General features: G+C 41.3%; 1 protein-coding gene across 4 annotated transcripts in view; it reads right to left on the bottom strand.

Annotated features, from left to right (window-relative positions):
- The window catches only part of NALCN (sodium leak channel, non-selective), a 307,487-nt gene extending 287,257 nt beyond the window's left edge, over positions 1–20,230 (bottom strand). For all 4 annotated transcript variants that reach the window (XM_032402676.1, XM_032402673.1, XM_032402674.1 and 1 more), the window contains exons 1-3: positions 20,117–20,230; positions 4,210–4,356; positions 1,116–1,298 (exon numbers count right to left, since the gene is read on the bottom strand). In XM_032402676.1, the coding sequence (XP_032258567.1) occupies positions 1,116–1,298; positions 4,210–4,317 (291 nt within the window). In that variant the 5' untranslated portion in view covers positions 4,318–4,356; positions 20,117–20,230. The remainder of the gene's footprint in view (positions 1–1,115; positions 1,299–4,209; positions 4,357–20,116) is intronic.
- Between the last annotated feature and the right edge of the window lie 2,003 nt (positions 20,231–22,233).

Here is a 22,233-nt window from a genome sequence, read left to right as displayed (position 1 = left end):
TGGCATGATGGTTATGTTAAAAAGACAGTTTCTCAGTCAGTAATGCATAAGGAGTTACTTCTGAAATGACCTGATTTCTCAGACTTGCTTTAAAATGAAAAGAACTGGCCAAATATTGATAACTGTTGATACTGAGTAATAGGGATTCATGACAACTATAATCTCTACTTTTGTGTAAACTTAAAATTTTCCATAATAAAAAGGTTTTCAAAAGGTTAAAAATGAAAAAGAGTAATGCACTGACTGTGACCCCTCTCTTTTAAGGATAATACAAAATGAATTATGTATAAAGAGATGCACTGACCCATAAGTAATTCCATGTTATGCATCATCTCATTAGATTCTTAAAATCCTAGTACAAAATAAGGCCCTTTTCCATCAAAATTACATAACTGGAGATGCTGATACAGCCAGTAAAGGAAAGAGCTAGGATTTGAGTCTAATCTGTCATTTGCAGACCCTTATGTCCCTTCTGCTCCCTAAATAGCATAATTTCAAATATTTCAGAGAGACAGCATCATCTACCTATTTTTATCCTCTGTGTGAAGGTTAGTAATATATAGAAGGAATATCCTCTGACAGAACTTTTCTTTCTTTGCTTTTTCTTTCTTTTCCTTTTTCTTTTATTTATTTCTTGTCTCCCAATGGTGCCATTTGCTTTTCTTATACTCCTGCTTTCCACCTCACGTCCTTTCTTTTCACCCCATTATATCTTCAGAACATTTCAGGTTAATGACATCCTGAATATCGTCACATTGTAACTTTATCATGTAACATTTATTGGGCATCCCATAAATCCACAGGTGCCACGCTTGGGCTAGTCACTGTGCCAGGCCATGGGTTCACCCATAGGTGGCATAATCGACCCTATTCTGGCCATGAAGCCTGTAGTCCGAATATCTCTCTCCTTCCTGGATATCTCAAGGCTCTGTGTCTTACACAATTTATTTCACTTTTTAAATGTTCTTATGCATCATATTTTCACCAATCTCTGGAGTTATGCCCTATTTTTAAAAGCTTCAGTATGGATAAAGAGATGTTTTGTTTGATTGAAATTATTCTGAAAATACTACTAAACTTAGATGTTCAAGGCATTTTGGTTCTAGAACACTCACCTTGACAATACCCCGGATGTGCATTTTTGCTATCATCTCTGCCGTGTAGAGAAACATCAGCAAAGTATCCAGAGTGAACGTCACATACTGCAGAGGAGGGTAGTGTTCGAAGGTCATGGGCGTGTTCATACAGACGGAAATCACGCTGATGATGGCACAGATGCGCAGCAGAGAGTGAACCCACTGCAAAGTTGGTCCAGAGTTATCATTTGACACCAGAAAATGAGATCTTACACTTGTGTTATAAACCACACTATTTGGAAAATACGATCTCGAGATTAAAATATCTCACCCGCATGGAGAAGAGAGAGTAGGAAACTCGTATCTGTTAGGTGCATAGAATGTGCTAAATATTTGCACATATTTTACATCATTTAATTCTGAAAGCAGCCTAATTTCCACATGCTGGAAGGAAGGAAAGGTTAAGAGACTTTTCTGCGCTCCTGCAGTTAAGGAGAGCCAAGGGCTCACTGTGAACCTGGGCAGGCTACTTCAATGGCTCCGAGCTTTCCAAGGCATCGGGCCACAACATAAGGAGATTCCGATCCCATTAACACATGGGTCAGTACCTCACTTTTATACTTTTTATATACTATAAGCACCTGGAATTGGAGACTTATATTTTACTTAAGGTAACATCCCTGGTAGCTAGCACAGTGGCTTATCCTCTTGGATTGCCAATGTTTTTAAAAATGACTTGATACATAGCACTTCGTATGTGTCTGATTTTCTTTCCATTTGTATCTTAAATGTAACATTCTCGTATAAAAAAATATATTCAAAATCTGACATCCTACATTTTCAAAAGATAATAAATGGACTTTCCTCTCTATTTTAAAGAACATTCTGTACACATTTAGCCCTGGTAGCTTTTCCAAAATTCCAAAAGGTAAGTTTCCACAATTCTAGGAATGCACATGCTGTTTGAAGATTTTCCTCAACTTCAACATAAAGATGTAGAAATAAAAAGATAAACATGTATACGCACGTGTGTGCACATACATGTGGGTATGTATAGGAAATAGGATCACCTACATATAATATTTTATTACAAAAACTAACACCTAGGCTAAAAAATATTCATTGCTTCTGAATGCTACCCCCACACAATTAATATTACTAGCTAATTAATCAGTACACAATTCTTAAACATAATTTAAATGTGTTATTTATTGACAATGTTGGATGTATCTGCAGTCATGTTAATCCTTTAATATTATACTCCCCTCCCCTGAAAAAGATGTCACAGTTTCATGGTAAGTATCTTCTCAGCTATGCAAACTAGCAAGCACCCATGATGAAAAATCAAAAAGACTGTCAGAACTGTGAGGAGACTCAGACATTTGTAGGCTGGTGAGTGGGTTATAATATTAATCTGACAGTTACGATGTTTGCATGAAGACATAAGGCCATTAATTCTATATCATGTAAGTCACTGATGACTCAATTCATTTTAAGGGTTGATGTCCTTTTCATGCAATTTGGATGCCCTTCAATAAATACCAGTGTGCAAATTTAGCCCCATCTGGATCTCCAACACAAAGGATCTAATTACACAAAAGAGCTTCAAAAGATGGGTTCTTCCACAATAAATCTATTTTGAATTTAAAGAAAGAATCCTAACTAAGCATTAATCGTTTTAGTTAAGTGCATCCAAGGCTACATCTATAATGCTACCTTCCTCAGAGGTTCTCAAAAAGCCTTATATGTGAAGGACACTAAGAAGTTAGTGAATGCTTTATTCTCCATCCTGTTAAATTCTCTAATCATGAATGGCAGACCTTCTATGTGTAAGAAATTCTGTGGGGCTCTGGGGCCACAAAAATGTTAAACGCGTTTCTGACTCATCACTATTTAGCAGTCTGATATGCATAACACATTTATATTTATATGCAATATACATTTTTATTTACATAAAATTGTAAAATAAGATAAATGGAAAGAGAAGAGGTTCGCTCTGTGTGTGGTGGAGAGGGTCAAATGAGGAACCGTTCAGAGGCCGACAGGGGTGGGCTGACATCTGAGCCAGCCTTTAATGGGTCAGGAGGACTGACTCATCAAAGGCTGGGAAAGGCCTCCGGGCAGGGAAGCAACGTGAACTGGCTGGACATTTCGGAGGAGCAGAAGACGCTGATGAGGCTCAAGTGGCCAGTGTGCAGATCCAGGAAAGAACAGTTGGCCAGGCAGTTAGAGCCAGAATAGGAAAAGTCCTCACTGTACAACTAACACATTTTAATTTGAAATGTAGGTGAGGGAGATGTTTCAGCGACTATAAAGCAGAAGGGCAACGTGAACAGAAATGGAAATGCAGGAGGAAATCTGAGCATGCTGGACACGGAGTCTGGAGGGCAGATGAGATGGAGAAGACTGGAAAGGGCAGGGAGCCTGGGCAGATGACCTTTATCCCAGTCAAGGGAAAGACAATCAGCTCGAGGGGAACAGTTCATTCCCTTGCTTCAGCCTCGGCTGGGAGTGCGTACGGAAGGGGCGCCTACTCTCCGGGGTTGGGCTGAGCTTCCGAGAGCCGTGAACATACTGTTCCACCCTCTGGCTGCTACACGATCTACCCCAGGGTTCCCCTCAAGGTCTCATCAGCTTCATTAGGCAGAGAAGGTGACGGAATTCTTCAGAGACACTACCCACTATCTCATTAACCTTTACTTTTACTCAACACTTGCAACTCAGACAGCGACCTTTAATTCCAAACATTTGATGATCACCTCACACATTCATGCATGCTGAGAACTCTAAGTCAAGGAAGTATGATAGAAGAGATTACTCATCTGGGACTCCAGCTTTGGCTCAGACTGAGAAGGGGCATTATCGCTGCATGGCGTGACTCTGAGGACAGCATGCACGGAGGGGGAAAAGTGGGAGTAGACCACCTAGCAGACCTTCCTATGTGAATAACTCCCCGCGACACCACTTTATTTCATCTGAATTATTCTCCACTTCCAGACTCTGAGACTCATCCATATTCTACTGCACCTCAAACAGTCATTTCAAAGCCAAAGGTACGTGATTTTTGAATTATATGAATCAAATTTCCTTTGTATCAGCATGCGCTTCTCCCTTCTTCAAAAAAGAAACTTACTGGCTTGTTAATCCAGAGTATGTCAGCGTTGTCTGAAAGAGATTCATCGGGACCAAAGTCAGTAACCGGCTGGGCCTCCACCCTGGAGCTCTGCTTCCTTTTGAGCATGCTGAAGTTAGCTTTGGTGAGCAAGTACAAAACTGCAGTCTGCGAGAAGAAAGACAGTTCTGTTAGTGACCTAAACCATCTTTACCCTGATCACTTCAACAATGGAGTCCCCCGTGTATACATATGCATTCGTTAATTAGACACATGTTCTACTATATGATATATAATAAATGCATCCAAAAAGAAACTTTAAAAGAGTAAGATAAAAATACTAATCCAAGCTTGAGGGTTTTTTTTTTTTCTCAACCCAATAGATCATCTTGTGCACTTCATCTACAGTTTGCATGCCCGTTTGGAGAGCACTCGTCTAGATTAACTGGGGTAGAATGCCTTTGCCTTTTCGGATATACATATTAGTAGGACATTTTTTGAGGCCTAGAGCTGTCTCCACTTAAAGCCGGTCTGTGCCAGAGCACAGGTGACCAATCCACATGAAATACTCAGATCTTTCCCAGGATTTTCCCCCAGGTTAATTTAATGTGACACTCACAAACATCTATTTCCAATGATAGTTTCAAACGGAGTTCCCAATTTTGTCCTTGACATAGAGGATGTGGGGCAGACAGAATGGGGCAGAACCTCCTCTAAATGGTTTTTTTTTTTTTCCTTTTACGAATGCTGGAACTGCATAGTTCTTCCAGTTACCTTGAAGTAGATTCAAATCACACCGAAGAGGGAGATGAGATACCCGCTTGCCATGTACATACATTTCCACAATTCCAATCATCCACATCTTGCTTTAAGTGTCATCTCTGTCTGGCCATTGCTACCACCTCCCACAGCCCAGCAGCCACAGAAGGAGGGCCTATTGTATGCCAGGCCCTCAGGACACAAATAGCAAACAAGTGCAACAGAACAGAGACCCAAAGGTAGGCAGCGCCTGGCTACCCTGAGTCCATAGACGGACTTATTTGATGAACACCTGGACTGAGTCTCAAAGGAAAGGAGCAAAGCTAGTGGGTTGTTTTTTTTTTTTTTTTTGGCTATATACTATGTTTTGGACACTTAGCAATGATATTTTACTTAATCTTTACAATGGACACTAGACAGGAAAACATCTCGTCTTTTCACACCCGCATGAGAAATTCCAGCCTCAGGGTGATTAATAACTCGACCAAGGCTACCCACCCAAACTTGAAATGCAGAAGAAGCTCCCTCGACTACAGAGCCTAAGCGTGTGCAGTGGACCAAACTGATACTGAGGACTGATCAGAATCACGCAAGGCCAGTAAAGGGAGGGGAAAGGTCCAGGCGGCGCATAGTGCTGGAAATGCCAAGTCAGGAAAACGCAGTGGTTTTACCACCAGGAAGGTGTGCTGGCTGTCCTCTCGGCTGCTCCTTGGGGCTAGACACGGAACTCTAACCAAAGGACAATGAGGACCACTCAGTTCTCGCAGGAGCATGAGAAAAACAAGAATGTGTTTGTGGGATCTGTAAATAAATGCAGTTGCAATTTTCACTGGGAAAGAGCACAAACCACAGAGCTCAGGACAGATCAGCTTTGACTTTGATTCTCTGTCTGAGTGCCTCCTTCTATGTCCGGGATCTCCTTGATGTGCCCAGGTAGGTGTGTTTGCCCAGCCCTCCTATTCCCAGAAGAAATCGAGCTAATTGGCTTTAAGATGTGCTAGGTACTTCCAGGCTATCTTGCCCTGAATGTTGGATTTGAATATGGGCTTTGCAGTAGGCTGCACTAATTAATTTTATTTTACATAATTGGAGTTAGGGACTCTTGACATCGATATGTAAATTTATGCAGAATATTCAAATTATGCTTATTCTCTGATTTACTATGGAGGGAAACATCTGGCGGCCTCAATTTGGGATGCTTTTTGAATGACAGTCTCCTATGTACCCAAAAACAGGATACAGAATCTTTTAGAAATCCTTCAAGATTACCCAACACAAAGGAAATAAAGTGTGGTTGTACAAGGTTGTTCAAAAATGATACAAGAAAATTTTACAGACCTGGCCACCAACCATAATACCTTTTTCACTGAGCCAGTGGAGACTTATGAATGACCATTTACTGCTCTTATGATCTGGCCATAATTTACAGTCCGAAAAATTTTTGATGTATGAATGTGATACCTTCATATATGAATTCCATGCACCTTTTATTATAAATATCCCATCTGAAGCAAAGCCGATTTTTGATTATGGATCTGTTTATCTAAAGAAGTAGACATCCAGGATTATTTTTTTTTAAATCTCTATGCTAGCAATTTTTGACTCACCAAAACCGTGCATGATGAATGATACTAATTGTCATATTAATTGCCTAATTTTACCTACTGCAAAAATGCCACCAAATTAAACAGTGCCCAAGAAAACCATCTGTTCAAACTCCCATGGAACCTGGTTAATCCACAAATATACATTAAAACTCACTAGCTCCAGAATCACTGAAATCTTGACTGATTTTATAATATCAAATATTATGTAAAGCAACCAAGTAGTAAAATAAATGCAAACTACAAACACACGAAGAGTTCAAAATTAATTTGAGGCAGTTGATTATAAAAATTTTCCTTTCTACACAGAAATATGATTTTACATTCATTCACGTTGAATCAATATAACTAAGTACAGCAAACCTATTATTCCCCTGATAAAGACCAGCAGGGATATTTAAGTATCCTAGGTAAGCTGATTATTTTGATAGGAAATTGCTTCTGTGTATCTTAGCCTTATCACTATGATGTATTTATAACCCAATATATTTTTTTTTCTGTTTACAGAAGTGTCCTTCATTAGGCAGTGCACTAAATTTTAAAAACAAGGCTTCCAGTAGCTTTTTCACCCTTATTAAAAGTGGTATTTAAATAGTTCAATAGTGGGGAAAGGCTGCACAGTTACAATACATTCACTGATAAATCTTTTGCCTGGAAACAGCTAATGGTAACTCCAAGAGAAAAGATATTTTGGTTCATTGCTCCCTTTTAAATGGTTAAAATCCAGTTTCGCATTCTGTGATAAATTTTTACTTCCATCGGCATACTCTTTCCTTAGGACATTCCAGTTCTTTCTTGACCAATTGCAGTGAACAGATTCAGTTTTCTTTCATTGTGAAGTGCTTGCAACACTGTGGGTCATTTCTTCTCCTCGTAGCTCTCTTGGGTTTGCATTAAACTCTTTTGAAACTTCCATCTTCTAAATGATGGTTTACAGCATGTCCTTCACCTGTTGCCCCGTGTCTGTCCTCCGTACTTAATGCCTTAAATGAGCATCTGCTCGTACAGGCTCCATCACCATCTGTTGCTGTCTGGCTCCCGAGTCGTGCATCTTTGCCCTCAGGTGCAGGCCGTACCGACACCGTCACCACCTGAAACTCAACAGGGCAGGTGGGTATCAGTCCGACATTACCCTCCCCCTTTCCTCTCCACTCCCAGATCCTAGTGCTCTGAGCTCTTCGGGTCCTCACGGGCAGCTCCTCACACGTGCAGAAGGCCATGTCCTCACGTGCAGGTCCTCACACGCGCAGAAGATTCTCTGTCTGATGTACACGGCCCCTTTGGCTTTAGCCCCGTTTACTAGAGTCCTTGCTGGGCCACGGATTCAGGTCAGGACTGCCACAGACATCAAGCTTTCTGATATGTCCCGTCCTGTATATCAGACATCAACTCCCCAAAACACTGACCTGGTCTCTCCTGGAACCCAGAAAAGCTCTCAGCCTATCCCCTTGGTTCTTGTTCCTTAGTTCATTCATTCATTCACACGAGGAAGACTGCACATGCGCTGCGGTATCAGGCACTGTGACATGTGCTGGGTTCCCAGCAGGGAACAGCAAAGGCATTCGGAGCTCGCAGCCCGCCTGCCTTCTTGAGCTTCACGTTGTAAGGACACCCCGCCCCGCTCAGTTTTACCTGCACTTCCGGTCATGCTCACAACCCACACGCTCCGCTTGAAGTGGCTAAGCGGCCCATCACCCCCACCCTACGATCTTTCTCAGCGACTTCAGCAGCTTTACTCCAGCTGTGTCCTCTTCCTGCTCTGCTGCCAATCCCACATCAGTCCTCTGTACTCCCTAACTGAACCCATGCAGAGTTTTTAAAAGGAAATTAAGGAAACAAAATGTTCAATACCATCCCTTGGACTCCTCACCTCCAGCTTTACTGTTAGGTCTTTGGAAGAGCAGCCTTCATGGCTAGCAGAAGTTTCTCATTCATTCATGCTTGCATAAAATGCATTCATTCAAAAAAAAAATAAAAAAAGCATCCCAACCATTGTGTGAGGTGATAGGAATTCAGCACTAACAAAACATACTTGGTCTCCTTCCTCCAAGGATTCCAATGCTCTGTGCTCCTGACACAGGCAAACAACATGTTTAATTAACGACAGAGCAACTGATGAATTAAAGGAGAGCCTCTCACTACCGCACACTCATTCTTCAACTTCCACCTAATGGTATTCTTATTTTTTTCACTACCGTCTTGCTAGCTCTGCGCTACCTCCCCGGGCAAGGAGTATTTCCTGACCGGCTGATTCCCAACATGCACCTGCACCTGCGCGTCAGCCGCGACGAGCGTCACGTGACAGGCCGGGACCGCTGAACACGCCCTTCCTGGACCTCAAATACCTACATCTTAAGTTAAATGAAAATAAAATAATCTTATTTTTTAATTTTCATTACACTAACAAAGCAGGATAATTAGAAAAAATATAAAAACAAAATGAGGAACAAGGTGAAAACCATCAGGAACTCCACTTCTAGAGACGCCGTTGTTTCTGCAAAGTGTTTGTTGTGTGAGTACATCGTGCCCGTCCCGAGGCAAAGCACTGCAGACGGAGCAGTAATCAAATATAGTCCCTCTCGTCCTTTAGTTGCAGCACTTACTCTCCAACAGCATATGGGTTGTATATCTACTATCTTCTTCTCCATATATATTTTTCCATGCATATATTTATTTTTAAATGGCTGCTTAAACACTGTCTTGTAACCAGATGTTTTTTTTTTCAGTATCTTGTGAACATCTTTCTCTGTCAATAAATATGCACGCACAGAAAATCCTAACTGTAAACAAACACCCCCTTCAAACATCTGCCTTTCTCTGTCTTTCTCGTCTCTTAAGCTCATTTACATCCTTGTATGTGCAAGGCCTTGCCAGGTAAACAGATAAAAAGACATTTTTTCTAGATTGGCTGTCAATATTGAATTTGTAGGGGAGAAAGGTATCACCACGTCTGGAAGACAACTGAATTTGATGTTATCATTCTTTTGAGCATTACAATCTTATTTCTTATTTCAAGTATTCCTACTTCTCCTTTTGTTGTCGTTGTTTTGCTTAAATGGCCGCAGAACCCAAACCAACAAACCACTGATATCTGTATTGTAACAAGTTTTCTGCCTTTCCCATATGCATATTTAAATAGTCCGTTGTACTTCAGCACATGATCATAACAGTTTGAAGACAAAGGGGATGTTTATTCCTGATGCTGGAACTGCCAAATGCCATTATTTCTGTATATACAGACTCTACATTTTGGCTGGCCAAATGTCCTTCCCAACAGAAGAGGTCCATTCAGAAAAAATGAATATAGCATCGTGCATTTTACGCCATGTTTGTAAATGAGGGAGCAAGCCCCGCTATTTTTGTCTTATTTTCTGTGGTCCAAAATCTCTCTGCCGTGCCTCATGCTTCTCTATCCCGTCCACTCATCCTTCCTCCGATTTCCAGGGTACAGTGGTGCCCCGGAGCCTGTGATGACCCCACCTCCTCTCCCAGCTGAGTGTCCTCTCACTCCATTGTGAATGGCTGAAACTCCTCCCTAGTTCTGCAAGCCCACAGCACCTTGGTTCTCTCCTAGGGGCACCAAGGACCAGTGTCCTGTGCTTTCTCAGCATCCCACAGCCACCACTGTGAGCTCCCCCCTTACAGCCTCCATAGCGTGGCACACAGCACTCTCCCACGTGGACTCCAACCGCCCTGCATCTCCTGCTTAGCAGGTGCTCACTAATTACCTTGGATCTTAATCCTCAAAATCGCTGAAGGACAAGTATTACAGGCAGGATTTTATATGAAGCTGAATATATATATTCCCCAGTCTGAATGCTTTACACAAAAGAAAACAATCCTCAAACACACACACACACACACACACACACACACACAGTAATCTACAGGAAAAAAAAAAACCCACAAAAGTGTGATGAAATGCTTTGGAAGATAAGGAAGTTCCCATGGTAAAATTATGAGCTCATCAGTTGATTTCCTCTCAAAATCCGTCAACTGCCATGTAAAAACAGACTCCTACCAACGTTTACTGAGGGCTTGTCAGGTGCCAGGCTTCCTAAGCACATCGCACATCATGTCATTCCATTCTTACAAGGACCTTTTCTCTTGGGCTCAGAGATGAGGCAGGATATGAACCAAGACAATGTGGCTTACAGAACTATTAAATTTAAAATTAACTATACTATAACTCAGAGTGGTAATAAAAAGAAAACTACTTTTTCAACATAGTCTCATCATACAACCTAGTGATTATAAACTCTCTTGGCATCAATTATTTTTTTTGTGTGAAAATAGTGCAGACATTTCTCATTTCTTAAAATTGAATCCATTTTTATTATATGATTCATTTGATGGTTATTCCAGCCACACGTTTATAAAAATGTGTCTCTTTTTTCTGGCAAGAATCTTCAAATGTCTCATTGAATCTATCCAAATGTCACTTTCAGGTTTCTGAAGTCATTATTCATTATCCAGTCTTTTTCCTTGAGGGTGAATTCTAGAAACGTTCTATTATGCTTTTATTATCTTTTCTCTAAATTTCAAAATAAAAATGAGAAAAAAGCATTTATGAACTCTCACCTGATAATCTTACATCTTGTAGGAAAGAGACAGCTGTCTTAATTTCCTACAGATGGCAGATTTTTTAATTTCCTAGAGTTTGTTTTAGTCTCATAAATTTTTTTTTTTTAGAGAGCGCATGCCCATGTGAGCAGGATGGGGGGAGGATCAGAGGGCGATGGAGAGAGAGAATCTTAAGCAGGTTCCACGCCCAGGACCGAGCAGGACACGGGGCTCTATCTCACAACCCTGAGATCATGATTTGAGCCCAAATCAACAGTCGGACGCTTAACCAACTGAACCACCCAAGCGCCCTTAGTCTCATAAATTCTTGACTGAATATGCTGAGAATGTGAAACTAGAAACTAGAATATGACACCTTGGCATAAGAGTATATGCTTTCTGCAGAGAATGTACCAAGGCAGAAAGAAGGGGTTTATCAAGAGAAGTCCTTTTGCCATACTCAAAATCCACAGCTCAGAACATGGTCAAGGTTGGGATTTGGTTTTGTAGTGGTTCTTCCAGCAAGGAAAATCCAAACCAAATGGAAGCTATCAATCAGAAGTTAGAAAGTGGTAGCTGTTTTTCTAAAAGTTTCTAATAATAATGCATTGGGTCATCCTGAGAGGTGACCAGCTGCTTTCTGGATGTTCTCAGAGAGAATTACTATACATTATGAAATTTGCAGACAGGACTCCTGCCCCGTCTGGAGTTTGCAGTACATCACATCCCAAGACACTCCCAATGATAAAATCTATTATCACACTCTTGAAGTTGCTCCTAACTTTATGCATTTGATCAGTTCTTAGGGTAGGGTGATAGTCCATAAAGCACTGTACATAATTTCAGAAAAGAATCAAGCTTTAAGCATTATGTATTCTCTTTTGTTCCCCCTGTTTGAAAGATGAAATCAAACATTTATGGAAAGTTGGCTCTGTGCCAGGCACAACTGCAAGGCCTAACTATCTCTCTGAAGTAGTTTTTAGTAAAATCCCCATTGTACAGATTAAAAGTCTGAAGCAAACTTGCCCAATGCCACATGAATTGGAAACAATTTTAGAATCCAGGGAGTCTGAAATTCAAGAGCTTTTATAAAATTCAAACATTTTGCAACAGTGATGAAATTCATTTGTGATTTCTTTAAAACAAACACAATATGAAAATAATTCATTGTGAAGCTTGCACAAATTACGCCTAACATTTGCTGAGAGTTTATGACGTGTGAGGCTAAGAGATCTGCGTGGATCATCTCACCGACTTCTTGCCCTGCCCCAGTGACAGGTGTTCTCTTACTCCTATATTAGAGATTAAACTGAGATTGAGAGATTGCCCCGCCCGAGGTCATTTTCTGATCTTGAACCCCGTGATCTTCAGCTGCCCACATCTTTCAGTCTGACCTTTCCAAGGCGTGGTGACTAGAATCTTCTTTCTCAGAGATCAGGGATGAAGATTCTCCAATTCTTGCCTCCCCCATGTCTAAGTGGTGAAATCAAATTTGAGCATGGCAGCCCCTAGAAGTGCAGTTCAGTCCTCCCAGGCCACTCTCAAGCAGGCCTGTCATCAGTCCCCTTTGCTCATGAATTTTATGGGCCAGACACATCTTTCCCTGTCATCGGGCTCCTGCTTGCAGAAAAGGCAGGTGGCTGTGTTGTTTTGTCTCTCAAAGTAGCCTGAGTTTATGTCTGCTCCAGCGGTCAGCAGAGCACAAACCGTTAGCAGGAGAACTGAGACATCATTGAAATGCTGACCCCTGGGGTCACAGCAGCAAGCCCTCTCTGACTCTCTCCGAATGCACTTTTCATTTGGGTGCTTACTCATCTACAATTTGGCCCTCGCTAAATCAGGATGTAGTCCTACAAAAACAGAGCATTGTACGCATGGTCCAGTCTCAGCAGGACGCAGGGGCCACCCAGGACGGGCCACCAAGCAGAGGAAGTGAAACATTTCAAAAGGCCACCTCTAAACCGAGCTCTTCCATCCTCTGTTCCTTTTGTCAGCACACTGATTAAAAACAGAACGGAGGACCAAAGGGGAAGGGGAAGACATCAGAGAGGGAAACAAACCATGAGAGACTGTGGACCCCGGGAAACAAACTGAGGGTTTCAGAGGGGAGGACAGTGAGGGGATGGGGTAACAGGGTGATGGGTATTAAGGAGGGCACATGTTGTGATGAGCACTGGGTGTTATACGCAACTAATAAATCACTGAACGCTACATCAAAAACTAATGATGTGCTATAGAGTGGCTAATGGAACATAATAAACAGGAAAGAAAGAAAATGGTCCCCCACTTTTTATACTGACTCTACTTCCCAAATACCAAAGAAAAACAGCATATTACCTTTTTCCTGGTTCTTTCTACGAATGCTTCAAAACTGTCATTACTAAGAATTCTGTTTTGTTTCATTTTTACTTGTGAAAATTGATTTTTCTTTGACCTTTAAAAATCACTGGATTTGGAAAGGAACTCAGGATAGACTAGAATGGCTCAGCACCCCTTTGTTGTTACACCCTGCATCCCAAACTAAATTGGCCCAGCCACAGGAGAGGGCACGGGCCTGTATTTGTGTCACCTAATCACTGTATTGATTACAAATTGAAGCAATCAGCCTCTGGCCAGATCTCTACTCAGAAAATCCAATCAATCCTTTTAACAAAACTTGTCATTCACTCCAAGTTAGAAAGGATACACATTTATAATTTTGAGACTTATTCTGGGTACGGTGTAGGTGTAAGAAAATTTCAGGAAAAGAAGGTCAGAGTTAGAAATCACCAGAGGTTGATGGTGTGACTTTGCAAGAAGGTCACATTTCCCAATCTCTGAATAGTCCCGTAAAGGTTCTCCTGTCCTCTACATGGCTGCAGGGCCTCCGAGGGTTTTCATCTTCCAAGAGTTCAGGGACAAGCATTTTATCTTGATAAACTGCTATTATCATTTAAATATTATGAAAACTCAGAAAAGGAGATTATCTATTTTTATTGTGGTTGCTTAATCTTGTAATGAATCTGCAAAGCACAAAGAAGATGGATGGTTTAAAATAGTGGTTTTCAAAACTTGACCTGATTGTACTTAAATAAGATGGCAATTCAAAAGGAGTTACCTATTTTTTTTTTGTTTGTGGTGATTTGATTTTGTAATAGGAATCCGTAAAGTTTGGACAAAGAAGGTGAAAGGTCTCCAAATAGTAGTTTCCAAAGACTGCTGAATGTCTGAATCATCCAGGGAGGTTCTTAAACATTCTCAACCGTGGTTGTCCTTCATGTCAGGCATACTAAGAACCTTCTGGGGTGGACTATGGGAAATGGTCCCCAGGGAATTCTAACACACTATCCCAGAAGTGGTCCCAATTAGTGATGGGGTCACTAATCTAGATGCTCAGAAGAGCATTTTAATACCTCCAGAGTTTATAGTTCAGAGTCAAGACTGGTTGTTTGGGGATAAAAATAAGAGACTAGTTCTAAACAACTGAGACAAAATAGAAATCGGAGACAAAAATTTTGATGTATAACTGTATGTACATGCAGTATATTCTATTCTTAAGTTTTCCCCAGAGACCTTCAGAATTTTCTCAAAAAAATAACTACATGGAATATACTTTATATACAAGAATAAGATTTTGGTTTTTGTCTTATGAGAACATAATTAAGAACTCTTTTCCTTGGCTTTTCTACTATAACGTTCTAGTATAGAATATACCTTGAAAATGACTATTCATTTCTTGAAACGAAGAAATCAAAAACAAATTGTCTAGTTCAACTAATTAGGTTTTAAAATTGCTTTAATTTTTACTTAATAAACAGCAGAAAATTGTTTTGTGGTTCCCCAGAGTTTAATACTTTTTTTTCTCCATAAAGTATTGACATACCAAATTGAAGGAAATAGAAATACTAATTCAACGAAAGGTGTTTCCAAATCCAAGAAGCCCTATTTCTAAAAATTTAAATCCCTTATTCACAGTACTTATCTCCATCTCTGTGTTTTAGCTCCTGGGAGGAATAGTTAAGGAAGTTTCCATCCTTCAGAGATCCTCTCATTTTACATTATCCAGGATTTTTTAACCTCAACTTCTGTAATATATATTTAATAGTGTCTTAAGTCATCAGTGACTTGTATCTTGTCTGATACAAATTTGTATCTTGTCTGATAGAGGCTTCTGTAATTTGTGCTTTTTAGAAATAGTAATTTTTAAAAATCCTTCCTCTACTTCAGAAGTGATCCACGAAGCTGACCTATGGATTTCATAATTACAACAAAGAAGAACAGATTTAAAAAATAATGAAGCAAATGATTTAATCTATAGATACTGCTCACTGAGAGATGAAGTGATTAGTTGTTTTGTCTAGGCATTATAAATAGGAAAAAACAAAACAAAACAAAACACCACCAATCAATCACCCGAGCTTGAAATCCTGGATTTATTTTCCACCCATGCCCTCCCTTTCCTTCTACTGGTTTGATCACCAGGATCTGTTAGCATTTGTTCTGCTGATAAATCTACTATCCACTTCTTGGCTCCATGATCATAGTCTGGTTCCAGGTATTACACACCCAATTTCTCCAACACCTTCCTTCACTGATCCCCATTATTATTTTCCTCCTTCTTCTTGACCTCATTCTTTAGTCCTTGGATGTATACTAATGTGCCTCAAAAACTGGAATGCTCTGGCTGTTCAGTTTTTTTCTATCATGTCTAAAGCTTTCCTATTTTATAACGAATTCACATGTGTTTTTTAAACGTTACCTCCTTTCTCGTCCTCTCTAGTTCTCTTGTGTTGTTTTCTTTACCTCCAAGGCTGAAATGCTCATTTCTTATCCCATCATAGGTCACAGAACCCTTTGAGAAAATACTGCATCTATGGGCCATGTCTCCCAAAATAGATACACTTAAGAATACTTTTGGCTAAAAATATTACATTGCTATGATCATTGGTATTGCTAGAAGGCTCATAATCATAACTTTATTAAAGATAGTAACTTTTATTATGCACAAACAATGAATCATGGAACACTACATAAAAAAAAAGATAGTAACTTTTATTGCTTTAAGGTCCTTTTTTCTCATCTAATCACTTTTCAAACAACTGTTCTGTTATTTACATTCTTCTCTTTCACCTTTTGTTTCACTTGCCTAATACGTATGTCTTCATCTTTTTTTCTATTTCATTTTTGACCCATAGGAGTATCCTACAAGAATTGTCTTCTGGTATTATTCAGAATTATACAACTTTGGGATATTATTTTACTGCTTGCTGATACTTAATTTTGGGAAGGGTATATATGAAGGCAGTCTACATGTTCTCTTTGTAGATAAACATTTTTTTTCCTTTTTCTTTTTGTTGTTATGATCACCACAGTAAGTTAGATAGCATCCATCACCATAGTTTATGGTTTTTTTCCTGTGATGAGAACTTTCAAGATCTACTTTCTTAGCAACTTTCAAATAGGCAACACAGTATTATTAACTACGGTCACCATGCTGCACATTACATCCCGTGACTTACTTATTTTATAACTGAAAATTTATACTTTTGACCCCCTTTACCCATTTTGCCCACCTGGCAAAAAAAAATTTTAACTTGATCAGAACACTGATGGGGTATTTTTCCTTTTTCAGTTTTTCAAATGCAAAGTGTTCACTAGGCTCTAACAAGATGTTAGCTACTTTTTATTAGTCCTTCCTGGTCCATTATAACTCATCTCCATCTGCATATTTGGGTTATTTGTTTTCATCTAAAAGAAAACAGTGCTCACATTTCACTTAGAACGTGGCCTGCGCCCCATCTGCTCTGATCTCCCTGTCAGGAAGAGCACTTCTTTGTGCGTCTCTGTTGGCTGTCTTCCAGACCTATCATCCTGCTCCAAACAAAGTCTCCCCTTCTCTTTCCTTTGCATAATTGGAAAGAAGTCCCACTCAGTCTCTGCAAACGCGCTTCCTTTGGCCACAGTGTGCTGATCTTTGGTCTTCTCATCTCCTGACTCTTTTCCCGGAAGCCCCAGTCCCGCACCCCTCTTTGGACCATGGGGTCAGTCCCTGTCCTTGGAGCACATTCCATCTGGTATGGCTGTGCCCGCCCCAGGGTCTCCTGGAGAAACTGCTTCAGAAGTCAACTTCAGACTTCACCCTTCAGATAAAGGAGTTCTGCCTGGAACTCTGTTCCTTATTTTTTGTACAAGTCGAAAGGGAACTGTGGCCTGAACCTTAGTTTTGCCATCCATCCCATCTGTCCAGTTCCATCTGTGCTGAATCTACCAGAAATGCCTCGGAGTCCACAGCCCACAAGCAAATGGTCTTCCCTTCCCTGCGCCTGTGGGGTAAAGGTTTCTCACTATAAAAAGTCCTTTGATCATTTATTTGAAGTCTGACTAGGAAGCAAAAAACCAGAATTAGACTCCTGGGCTCAAAAATCATTATTCCTAAAAGAACTTGCATTTACTTGCTTTTTTTTTTTTTTCACCTGACCACTTTTATAACATTCTTATTTTGGTTTTACACTAAGAAGTATATTTTATCATCTTGATTTTAGATGAATTGGTTAAAGGTCAAGTCTTTACATAGTGCAAAGGTTATATGTCCAAGATATTTTTTTATCTTCCTTTATCCCTGTAAAAGAGGGAAAATGATCCACAAATACCAAAAGAAGGCATATTTACTGCAGAAACATAGAAAACATCTTATTCAAATTTATATCTTTAGGAAAACAACCTAAAGCTAGATAGATACAGTATATCCATTATATATATTATATATTTCCATAATAATTTTGATAATCCATTTAATTTTGATTATCAAATATTTTTGATATGTTATTTGTAATGATGAGAACTGGAAACAACAAATGTGCAATGACCAGAGGTACGGTCATAGAAGTGAAGCTATATTCATGGGGTGCAGTCTTATACAGCTATTTAGAATTTTTTAAGTAAGAATACTGTATAGAATTAAAAAATTGCTTATGCTAAATATTAAATGGGAAAACCAGTATAAAAACTGTACAATGCCATGATTCCAACTACACAAAGTCATGTAGTTTTAAAAAGATTATAGCAAATACATAGATATTATAATTATTTGTGTTCAGTTATTAGGACTATGGACTAGTTTATTCTTTTTTTGTCTATCATCTCTGTCATTTCTTTCATGGCTGGTTATTTTAAAATTCAAAGGGTAAATTTTTAAATGTTTAATGTTTGCATACAAAGACTTTTGAGGTGTAAAAGCTTCTTGCATGGGTCTTTGAAGAAGGTAAAAATCATACAACATGACAGTTAACCTTTAAAATGTTGATACCATTTTTGGGAAACAATTCATAACTTTTTTTTATAAAACAAATATGTACGTGCATGCCCAGGTGTGTACACACACGCACAAACGATGTATGCAGGAAAGAGAAGCAAATGAAACACATTTCAAAGAAATGCCATACTCAAAGAAGAAGAAAATGCCACTCAAACCTTCCAGTCTTTCAACTGCAAGGAAATTATATAACTTTGAGGGTTTTTTTTTTTCTTTTAGAAGTACATTTTTCCTCTTTTGACTATCTTGCAAGTGATATCTAAAGTTGTAATTACAGCACCACCATTCCACAAGACATGAGTTGTCTTCAGTTTTTATAGAAGTTCTAGAATAGTCCTTAGCAGGGACAGCGCATCTGTTCTGCCAAGATGTCCTGCCTTCTACGAACAGGAAAGGGGTACCGTGAGCCCGTTCACTTTTTAATTTTCCTCCCAAGCCCGATTGTTCCTTCACTTTATTTGGCTTTAGCAATAGCTGGGTCAAAATATACCACAGAAGAATAAGAATCCAACCTAGAGAGGCCCACAGAATAAAACCGAACCAATGAGGAAATAGGTTGTTGTTGTTGTTGTAGAGCTGTGAGAAGCCATGATTGTCATTTAGAACTGTTGAAACTTAATCTTTGAATGTAAAAAACCACTGCTGCTCGTATACCCGCCTCGAGAATATCGGCCATAGGCCACCCTGTCCTTTCCTACTTCATTTCCAATCAAATCACAGTTGTAGCTATGAAAATGGGAATCACAAACTGTAACCGAATAGCCACCTGTTAATTTCTGCTCCCTGTCAAAGGTCTTCTCCTCCAACCTTGGCCTTCTAATACACAACAGTCACTGGTCCCCAACTCCCATTTCACCACCAGGGAAATCTGGGCCTAGCTGATGACCACACACACACACACACACACACACACACACACACGATTAAGACTAGAACCTTCCAGAGGCCTGAACCTATATGTGTACGAGTACACATCCTTGATAATATATTCCCTGACAATTATGCGTGACATTGAAAGATTCATCCTATGATACTCCAAGAATTTATAAGGACCTGAGTTCAGAGTTATCAACCATCCTGAAGGAAGGAAATTCCGAGTCAGAGGGACAACCCCTTGCTTGTTCGGGGAGTTCTGGGCCCGTCTTAAGATGCGAGCCAGTCTCTTAGGGCTCAATGACAAAACGCTGGTGCTTTGCTGGCTGTGGGCCACCCGAATGACAGCGGCTCGACCAGGCCCATTAATAAAATGAGGGCTCTGAAGCACACAGCAATCCGCAGGAGTCAGGTGGGGTGGGCAAGGCCCCGGCCCCTTGGGAAACCTGCTGGAGCAGGGCGGCCGCCCACCCCCGGCGAGCTCGCCCTCAGGCGCGGAGGGGCCGCCGCACGCCGCGTAGCGCAGCCGCCAGCAGCCCGGGCCACCTGCCCCCGGGGGGCCGGCGGGGCAGGCCTGATCTGGCGGCCCCGGCTCCCGGCGCCCACCCGCGCGCTGCCCGGGCGGGGACGGCGCATCCCGCCGCGGGGGCAGGGAGGGGCCTCGGGGCCGCTCGCGCCCCTTCCCCGCCGAGCCTTGGGGCGCCCCTTCCGCCGACCGCACCCCCCCCCCCGCGGGCCCCGCGCCGGGCCCTCGCCCCCCGCCCGCACCCGCCCTGCCCCGCCCGGCGAGGGCCACCAGTGCGCGCCCGGGCCTCGGGCGAGGGCGGCCGTGACCAACCTGTAACCCCAGTGCTCGCAGCGGTCATGGTGCCGCGGGCGCGGCGGCGGCGGCGGGCCAGGCGCGGCGCCCACCCCGCGAGGACGCGGTCCCTCACCTCCCGCGCTCCGTCGGCGCGCGCCACCCGGCCGGGGCCGCGGCTCGCGTGCAGGCGCGCGCTGCTGCCACCCGGGCGCGGGGCCTGCGGGCGAGGGGTTGGGGGGCGGGGGAGGGTCAGGGCTCTTTTTTTTTTTAATCAGAGTTGTCTTTGCCGCAGGGGCTGCGAGGACGCGGAGGGCTGGAGGGAGGAAACGGCAGAGGAGGCTGCGCTGCAGTTGGGGAGCGGGAGGGTCGGTGCTAGCAGGTTCTTTCTCTGGCTGCCACCGGCAGTCAGTCTCACAGCAACAACTGGCTTCTCCTCGACCGGCTCCTCTCGTGGTCTCGGCCTGAGCACGGCCACGGCCGTGTGCACTGGAGCCGGGCACACGCGGGGCACATACAAGGACACTGCATAGAGGCGCGCAGGGCCCGTGTGCGTGCGCGTGTGAGCGAGTGTGAGCTGGGCTTCCCGGACACAGTTTCTGAGGATGCGGACTAGTTTCACCTTTTGAGTATGAAATTGCGAATTAATGAGTGCATGGGTGACACTTATCATCGTCTTCTAAACATGTTCACATTCCCCTTAAAATTAAAATATGTCGCTATGTGGCTGAGGCGGGATGTCCATTCAAATACTGATGGTTACCTCCATGCACTGTAAGTGACCAGGACAAGAAGCCGCATCTGCTGTCTTCTGCAGCTTCTCGCTGACCGGGTTTAGGGAAATCTTGGAATCTTGAACACCATACTCAGGCCCAGGGGACATCTCTTGGCTGCACTCCCTGAAAAGCTCCAGCAGGGGCTGGCTGGCGTCTTGCCTTGTAGTGAGATATTCAACCCACCAAGGAACACTTGAGAAGTGATTTAGACATCATACACACAGGCACATACATAGAAGGAGAGCGAAAACTGAATGAAGCTTCCTCTAAGAGAGAAATCAGAACTCCTAAACAAAGAACAATCCCCTACCGAAAATATTATAGCCCAAGGGATGGAAGTAAAGTCACAAGGACACATTTTTTAAATGTATTTTCTGGTTATGGATATTTAATTAAGTTACATCTAGAAAAGAAACCTAAGCACAATCTATTCACTTTAGGCCAATATTAGCACCTTTTTTTTTTTTTTTTTTTTTTTTACTTTTAAAGGAAATTTAAAAATAATTGGCATTTCAGGAAATGCAGAACCATGTGGAATAATTTTTTTCCAACATCTGAAAATTTCAGAAAGACCAACTATATAAAAACCTACGTTTCCAACAAATGATGAAATCATGTGGAAATATTCTTCACAACACAAAATGGAAAGCAATTTAAACATTAATAAATCTATAGACAATTTATTTAGAAAAACTACCAATTTGTTTAATCGTCTCAAATCACTGCTCTCAATTGTTTGACGTCATGCTAGTTTATTTCAGGTTGTATCTCTAAAATATATAGCTGTGCATATTTTTTTAGAATTCATCGAGTCAGAATAATCAGTTAGAAAATCATATTAATGAAATAATTAAAGATCAAGATTTACAAATTTTGTGAATGAAGTAATAATGGCATCAGTTTTAGTAATCTCAGCAACACTCCTCACCAATCAGGCATTTCAGACCCTTCTCCATTCCTGATTAAACTACGGCTGTGTTAAGTATCTATAATTCACGTTTAGGTGCCAAACAATCCCATGAATTATGGAAAAGGTTTTGGGAAACGCATGGACTGAAGCAGGGATGGAAAAGCTCACTACAGGCCTCCTGGAATCTGTAGGAACTCAGCATACAGGGGACTAGACAATCATAATAAAAGACAGATTCTTAATGTCCTTAATGTCTCTACCTGCTCATCATCCCTTGTGTTTTCTTACTAGTAAAATTAGGGAGGTCCAACAGGCTCTGTAGCTAGATTTATTGCTGTAATTCAGTGAAAGTAAATCGCTCTTCTAGGATTTCAATATAATTCGCAGGTGTGTGTTGTTTGACTTGCAAAACATTTTTGACAAATTAAAATCAATTACCAACATTGAAAACCACGAGATTTTTAGTTTAT

This window comes from Phoca vitulina, unplaced genomic scaffold, assembly GCF_004348235.1.
Source record: "Phoca vitulina isolate PV1807 unplaced genomic scaffold, GSC_HSeal_1.0 scaffold5, whole genome shotgun sequence".
In the NCBI taxonomy this organism is placed as follows: domain Eukaryota; kingdom Metazoa; phylum Chordata; class Mammalia; order Carnivora; family Phocidae; genus Phoca; species Phoca vitulina.
This window is presented reverse-complemented; position numbering and strand designations above follow the sequence as displayed.